Consider the following 7,461-nt stretch of genomic DNA (forward strand, 5'->3'; position numbering starts at 1 on the left):
CAAATCAGCAAAGCGGAGAAAAAGGAGATTAGTTAGAAATTCAAGGATAATCAATACTAGGTTTCCTAAAGGCACTCCATGGTCGGTACTTTTGAGACACTTAGAGGTTTTCAGACAGGCGGCAACTAATAACTGGAGTTGTGATTGGCATCAATCATTTGGGATTTGCAATAAGCTCTTTCGTTCGGATACAAAAAGGTTGGCAGAGTCCACAAGTTTATCAAGTGGATGTTTTTTTGCTTACGCTTCTCTGTCAACACAAATTCCATAAATTAAAACGAAAATTATTCATCCAAATTGTACAGTTGTTATGTGCCATTGGCGTTAGCCGATAGGCAAAACACAGCTGCGGCTAAGCGGATCGCTTGAAGAATTAAAATTTTTTGATTCGCGAGACATCAGACAGGATTGTACGTACGTCATTAAGGCTCCATCTAAGAACACCCTATCCTGCATGGAAATCATTCTACAAAATCTGTAGCCGCCCAACGGTTAGAATTAGGCCCTATCCCCTAGAGTCTAATACCGTGTGCTGAGAATTTATATATGGAAATACGGATTGTGCAATGCAAGAAAGGGGTATTTTGATTTAGATAATAAAGTCCGGGCCGGTAATGGAGTACCCGCTGTTTGGGTAGCTTATTAACTACGGACCCCAAGGCAATTTCGAAATAAAATGCCGGGCCAAACTGCCCTATTAGTGTATTCAAGGTACTGATTAGAATTATGATTTATGCAGACATGAATTGAGGTAGCTTAAATAATAACGCTACCGTTTTCGAAATGGCCCATTAAAGTGTAAGCTAAATGATCGCTAGGCTGCAACGAGTAATGTTGGAAGGGAATTCCTTTTCGGGAAATTTAACGTGAGAGGGTATTTATCTTTATGAAACAACATGTAATACCTGTGTCGGTTATAGGTGCTCTCTTTCCAATACTGAGAGAAACCTTTATAACCTGGAGTAGAGGGTTAACTTATCCTGGAAATAAGATCTAAGGATTATGGCTTTTACGTTTATTGTTCTATTTGTACTTTTTTTTTTTAATTTTTATTTTGAAAAATGAGAAAGCACCACACGCGTCTGATGAATAGCCACGGAAACAGTGACAGCGTTACTTAGTAGTCCCATGAAAGAATATTTGAGTACTATGTCACTTTCAAAACACTGAAACCTTTGTTTTGTAGTAATAGCTACTTTATAGAAATAAACCGCGTAACTTGAAAGACTTGATATGATTTACCATGCACATCAACCCGGTCAAATAGCTTGAACGAGAGTCGTATTCGAGACAATCGACGGTATCAGGCAGTAGAAATCCGAAGCGAAGATACCTATTTAAGAAACTTTAGGCTCAACCAGCAAATCTTATTTTAAATGGTCTTGGATGAGAGGCATGGGAAGAATTGCGCACCTTTTAATTAACTGACCAGCGCTAATGCTCTTCGAAAGAGGGAAAGGAAAAACGAGATGGCACATACATCCATTAGCAAGTGCATGACGCGACCACAAAGACCCACCGACGTGCATATTCCGGTCGTGGCCTTCTTGTCCTGTGGAAAAGATTGCTTACAATCGCGACAACGACTCACATACGTCAACAATCTGTCCTTATCTTCATCGTCGGAAAAAGTTTGGCGGGAAGGTATGATTGTCACTAAGAAGGATGTCCTATAGTCAATTACTTCCTGGAGAGTCGCTTTTCGTCCTATCCATCTCGTAACCTTTAGCTTAGTTCAATGCTTGACTGGTTTAAAGCGATATGATAAAAAAAAAAACACAGATAAGTGGTCTGCATCGACAAACGAAGCTATTTAGGAGCTCCATTGAAAACCTACAATGTAATATGTAGTTACTGTTTTATAATCAAGCTGACTCACGCGATAAGAGGGGTCGTTGCCGAAAGTGCCTAGAATCCTCTTTTATTTCCGTTTCATCTTACAGAATTGTACATTAATATTGGTAGGTGGTCAATTGAGCAAAGCTATTGTTCAATGCTGTTATATTTGATTTGATGTAAGGGTTACCTTTGCATTGCATTCCCTTGCTGTTGGTACGTTGGTCTGTCTGTTTGATAATCGTGTATGATTTGTTCGCTTACGGTCTATAGGAGCGAGTTTCCATGTCAACGATGGCTCGCGGCTTGTCTGCCCACTGTCGTTGGTATTACAGCCATTTACCGAACAGCAAGTTACATTATTGTGAATGTGATCTATATTGTTTTTTTTTTTTTTTTTTTTTTTTTAAGAAGCTGTACCGTCAGAATATATATATTTTAAAAAACTTGTTTTTCGCTGTATCTATCCTGCTCATCGTTATCTACTTTTTACATCTACTTTTTACATCGTATTGGTCTTTAAAAATGAAATGTATAATTTTAGCGGGTTGTTGGGACTGCAGATTCGGCTACTGTTCTTGGTAATTGATAGACCTATCGGAATATTATTACGTAACGTCGTATTACGTTTTGTTACAGTGAAAACGCGTCAACTACGGGGCTGCTTATACTCTCGTGTCTATCGTTGCGTGCCGCTGAACGGCCGATCGAAACAGCCTCAGCATGAGACCATTTTTTATCCTACTGCCCATAGCTGTCATCAAAGTTTGTTCTATTAAACATGGTTAGTATGAGATGAAACGCCATTACACGATGTTTAACACTGAACTTTGAGTCAAGCTTGTTTGCGGCCCTTTCGTTTTTTTTTTCAACGCGAACGATTTCCATGTCCTCTCCTAATCCTCGACTTTTATATATATGTAAGTTCGCGCTCAGCTGCTAAGCAATTGCCAGTTATTTTTGTCATATTATTTGAAGACATTATCAGCATATATTCCTGGACGAAAAATCTGCGTTATTTTTTTTTTTTTTTTTTGCATACATTCGGGCGCTAGTACCTCTATAGATAAATTCCCGAGCAACACGGCCAATCTTCTTTGTGAACAATTATACAATATGCTGGACTTAAATCGTCTTTTAATTTGTTGGGCCCCTGCTTCTTTGCTGGCATATCCTCTGGTTTATGGTGAGACGAATAGTTTCCTTAAAATTTTCGAAGAGAGAAAAACAAATGAACTGATTGATTACTTCGTATATTGTAGGGCTTGATACATTTGTTTCGGTAACGGCAATAGGCCTATAAAGATTAATCTCTAAGTAGGAATGATTTTACCTCTTACTGCAGCCTAACTGTTCGTTACAATATAGGCCACAGTCAGTCGAACTGATGGTCGACTGTTGTAATCCTGAATCAAAGGTTGACAGCAAGATGATGGTTAAAACAGTAAAAAAAAAAAAAAATACTGATTGATGGTGTGCCTCTTTCCAAGCGGCTCGAAAGGAAGTGATCATAAATCTCTCTTCCTAATTAACCTGTGACGATGCATACGCACATATAAACATATGCATTATGCTCAATAGCATCTTTGTACTGTGTTCCCAAATTATTCATACCAGGTAAGGCTGAACGTGATACGTGGACACTTGGTAGAAACTGACGGCAAACAGCGTCAACGTTTATGTAGCTCCTTTAGCCGATTCTCTGTAACTACGAAAATGAAACACTGTCAATTGCACACAAAAGCCTGGTTCTATAATGGGCAGCTTAAGGCAATAAAACATAATCGAAATCAGTTTTCTCATGGTGATTGGGACTTCAAAAACCCAATAACACCTATATTTTCTTTATTTCTATTTGCAGTTGTAGCAGTAGATGGACCGACTAAACCCAGCGAAGTCTACGTTCTGCAATACGCCCCGTCCGAGGTCTTGTCTAGCGGACCGCACAATGAAGAGAACACTGCGGAGGATGAAACTGATGACATCGACTCAGACGGATCTGGGTCGCCTGAGTTGGATGTAAATCAGAGTAAGTGGAGACTGTAAAATGGCACTCTGTGTGTACTGTCGCTGCCGATTTACGGCACGAGCAGCCTACCTATAAAAAAAGGTCGAACGCCAGGTAGTATTGTGTGAAGCATATCCGGTACGTGTTTTCCTAGGCAGCTCCAGACGGCTTTCCGTACCCTTCTACAACGAGGCTTATTGCAAGCATCCATTAGGAACCGTTGCATAATGGTGCTTTAGGCTTCTTTAAATAGAATAATGCGATAAAAACAATCGACGCAACAAGGCTGTCGTTGACCATAGGGCTTTTCCGATTACAGTCATGCCATCTGTATCGAACGATTCTATGGAAGAGTGTTGCACTGATTTTCAGAAAGCCCCCTAAGTTCTGAGCAAGAATTGGGGTTCACTTCCTGCACATTCTACAATCGTCACACGAGTTTTTGTTGTGTACAGTGGTAACTACTGCTATAATATTGCTAGTTTATAACTTGTTTCAGTATTCCGACATCTGATCAATCCATCCGGAGTCCGTCTGGCTGAGAAACAAAACGTTCATCAGGTATTAGAAATGCCATTACACAAGTACTGATAAAAATTATGATAAGCAGTAACATTTCCTCGTCTTTTCAGTCTTTTTTATTTATTGAATGTTTTCAAGACAAAAATAACCCAGTGGCTTTGGGGCCCGACCCAGCAGTATTATTCAAGTGTACTTCTATTTCTCAATGCATTTGCATTAGGTTGGTAAAGAAACTGACAACAGTCCACTAACTGAAATAGAGCCACCTAATGATCTAGACGGTTACGACGACGACCTGCAAAAGGTGACAGCACGAGAAAAAGTTTTGCGCTTCTTCCATAATAGTAAGTACATGCAGATATTTACAAGTTAAGGTATCACAGGAGTTTAATCACGTGAGAGATAATTAACATGCAATTGCAAAACTTCTCGGATAAAGAGTCTAGCATTTGACAGTATGATGCCGTTCGGAAAAACTACTTCAAGGAGAAGTGCAATCATTACGATCTATGCGACACGATCCACAATGAAGGAACGCTTCAATCATTAGCGTCTGAATTGTGATTCAGCACTATTCAATACTATGCTATTTAACACTACAGAAATTCAAGATTACTGGCTGGTTACCGTAAAGCGTCAGGACAAGATCAGGCGATCTGTTTTGGTATCGACGGTCTAAACGATGACGCGAAAAAAATTGCAGAAGTTGCCTAGCGGGTGCAATGACAAGTGTCTGATAAATGATCAATTAACACGACTGTACCATGATTCATTCACTGATCGCAATGAAGTTCATACGCCGAAGGAGAAAAACCAGGGCACATCGACAATTTCCGATTATCTAACGCAATGGTCCCCCGAAGACGCCGACAACCATGCCGAAGAAAACTTGTTATTGATTCCAAGATCAAACAGATTCGATGGTACACATAAAAATGTTCCTTTAATATAGTACTTACAGTATATATGTATAAACACATTTTTTCAGCTATGTTATGTCAAACTGTGAAAATAGTAATCACCGATGCCTTTTCTCTGCTTTACTTGGTAGGACCGATTTGTTCAACTTCTGTCATTTATATCAAGCATCTTATGACTTTTTTTCAAGAGACTGACAGTCCCGTAACCTATCGAACCATGTACTGTTTCTTTGCGCGTACTTTTTTAGGACAAATGAGGCCAGTCGACCAGCAAGAGCAAGACGGCCTGCTCGACCGCCCATTTTCAGGAATTTCCGAGGATGCTAAGACGGGAGACGTCGCTATCGTCTTTGTTCCGATATGGCGTGAAATTGAAAAGACGGTCTATTTCGCTTTAAAACAGCCCGCTGAAACAGCCACTAGTGACGATGACGATACTTCCGATAGTTTCCGTAAGCAAAACGAATCATAGAACGGAAATTCTATGTAAGATAATAACTCATTATCGTTATTATTATTCATACAAAAATGTGAGTGTTATTTTATAATGATACTTAATTGTGTTATCTGATTGAGCCTAGTTGAACAAACAGGACTTAGCATTCTATAAATTATACAACGATCCTATATTAATTTATCAAATAGATTCACACTATGTAACCTACCGTTTTTCATCTGGCTATCGTCCTGAGGAAACTTCGTGACGTTCTTATAATAACCTAAAGCAATGCATGTGGTTATGTTAACTACAATGTCCTGGGTTGTTCCTATTGATCTGATTTCCAGCTGATGTCCACGCTATTCTGATGATAATCTTTGGTTCCACGTCGACTTTTGTGCTCATGTTCACTATTTTGCGGTAACTTATTTTGTGATTATTCGACACAAATGCTAGTTCGCAATCTGTAATCCCTAAGCAACTGTAATTCACCCTACGTTCCACATGGCCAAGCTGTTCATTTATGTATCCCAGAACGGGGTTCCGGGTATTTAATGAGAACTTTGTTGTCTATGGTATTGCATCGGGCGATTCGAAATCGTTAACTCAAAAATCACGATCTGTTTCACAGGACCGTCCAAGGACGTCGCGAACGAGCTCAGTTTAGCCATGACAAATCATTGCTATTTTCACCACCTGCATATATTCAACCACCCCAAGTCACCAATCCTGCCACGAAAAAATCGAACATGAAAGACATACTCGAACGAAGCGACGTGTAACGCTTGGCACGGGTTTGCTTGAATAATCCTCCCCTCCAAAGGATTCGTCTTTAAGGAAACGATAACCTCATGAGGTGCTGAAAACAGCTCACTGCTAATTTTTTTTTTTTGTAGGATTCATTAGTAGTTTATAATCGACTGTAAGCAACGGTCATCTGATGGGCGTACTGCTTTTGGCTGAGCACTGCAAGTGAAACGTAAAAAAAATTTCGTAACCTATAAAATACTCTACAGATGTTACCTTATCGAACGAAATGTGTCAGTAGAAATAGAGATGTTATCAAGATCAATGGCTAAATTTTTTTTACGTTAATAGGCACTGATGTATCAAATGCTATAGCAGGTATATTTTTTGTGTTACGCAGCGGCCAACAAATTGTGCCAATGGCAATATATTTATTTTTACGTAGCATATCAATCAAAGTGCACTTCTAAATGATATCATTACATGATAAAAAAGTTATTACGCATATCTTGCTATGTATGGCAACACTTTTTCTCAGAATTTAACTGTGAAAATTTTACCTTTGCTGCGTATCTATACGACGCAGAGATTTTTTTTGTGCTGTTTATGGAGTTAAGGGTAAAAATAAAGCGATGATCGTTTGTAATTAGAGCTGAAGTCTTTATGTGGCCTTATGACATATCATTTGTAAATATTCAGCTATTTACAGAAATAGATTCAAAACGTTTCGTACCTTTGAAGTGATATGTACAAAGTAAGTTCGTAAAGACCTTGTTTGCAAGGCTGCCGTATTACAAGAACACAGATTCCGCTACTAACATTACTACTGGGAACTGTATTTAAAGTTGAAAACTCACCGGGTTGGCTGACCGGGGAAATGGCTGAAAAAGGTGTTTTCATCGCTATCCTACATGGCTAGTTTTACCTGGAAATGTCTATTCCAGATTTATGTATAGCTATTCGGGACAATGTATGCCAACAGTCGCGTA

At 39.2% G+C, this 7,461-nt stretch overlaps 1 protein-coding gene and 1 long non-coding RNA gene across 4 annotated transcripts; one reads left to right on the top strand and one right to left on the bottom strand.

Annotated features, from left to right (window-relative positions):
• Window positions 1-2,216: 2,216 nt before the first annotated feature.
• On the bottom strand, window positions 2,217-6,086 carry LOC111252076 (uncharacterized). Its single transcript, XR_002674094.2, has 3 exons — window positions 5,952-6,086; window positions 3,451-3,544; window positions 2,217-3,039 (listed from the first exon to the last, which is right to left on the bottom strand). It is a non-coding gene; the product is annotated as an uncharacterized LOC111252076 (long non-coding RNA).
• Window positions 2,476-7,121, top strand: LOC111252073 (uncharacterized). 3 transcript variants are annotated; one of them, XM_022809461.2, is made up of 8 exons: window positions 2,476-2,620; window positions 3,698-3,865; window positions 4,344-4,405; window positions 4,587-4,710; window positions 5,158-5,289; window positions 5,535-5,738; window positions 6,073-6,145; window positions 6,357-7,121. In XM_022809461.2, the coding sequence occupies exons 1-8, from the start codon at window positions 2,560-2,562 to the stop codon at window positions 6,505-6,507; spliced, it is 975 nt and encodes a 324-aa protein (XP_022665196.1). In that variant the 5' UTR covers window positions 2,476-2,559; the 3' UTR covers window positions 6,508-7,121. The 3 variants fall into 3 exon arrangements, with proteins under 3 accessions (XP_022665196.1, XP_086847322.1, XP_022665197.1); XM_086991196.1 differs by lacking the exon at window positions 6,073-6,145; XM_022809462.2 differs by lacking the exon at window positions 5,158-5,289.
• The last annotated feature ends 340 nt before the right edge of the window (window positions 7,122-7,461 follow it).

This window comes from Varroa destructor, unplaced genomic scaffold (genome assembly GCF_002443255.2).
Source record: "Varroa destructor unplaced genomic scaffold, Vdes_3.0 BEIS01000005.1, whole genome shotgun sequence".
NCBI classification, from domain to species: domain Eukaryota; kingdom Metazoa; phylum Arthropoda; class Arachnida; order Mesostigmata; family Varroidae; genus Varroa; species Varroa destructor.

Coding starts and splice junctions, on each gene's coding strand:
- LOC111252073 (XM_022809461.2), top strand. CDS start 2,560: ATGAGACCATTTTTTATCCTACTGCCCATAGCTGTCATCAAAGTTTGT. Junction 3,866..4,343: donor TGAGTTGGATGTAAATCAGA/GTAAGTGGAGAC, acceptor AACTTGTTTCAG/TATTCCGACATCTGATCAAT. Junction 6,146..6,356: donor CTCATGTTCACTATTTTGCG/GTAACTTATTTT, acceptor TCTGTTTCACAG/GACCGTCCAAGGACGTCGCG.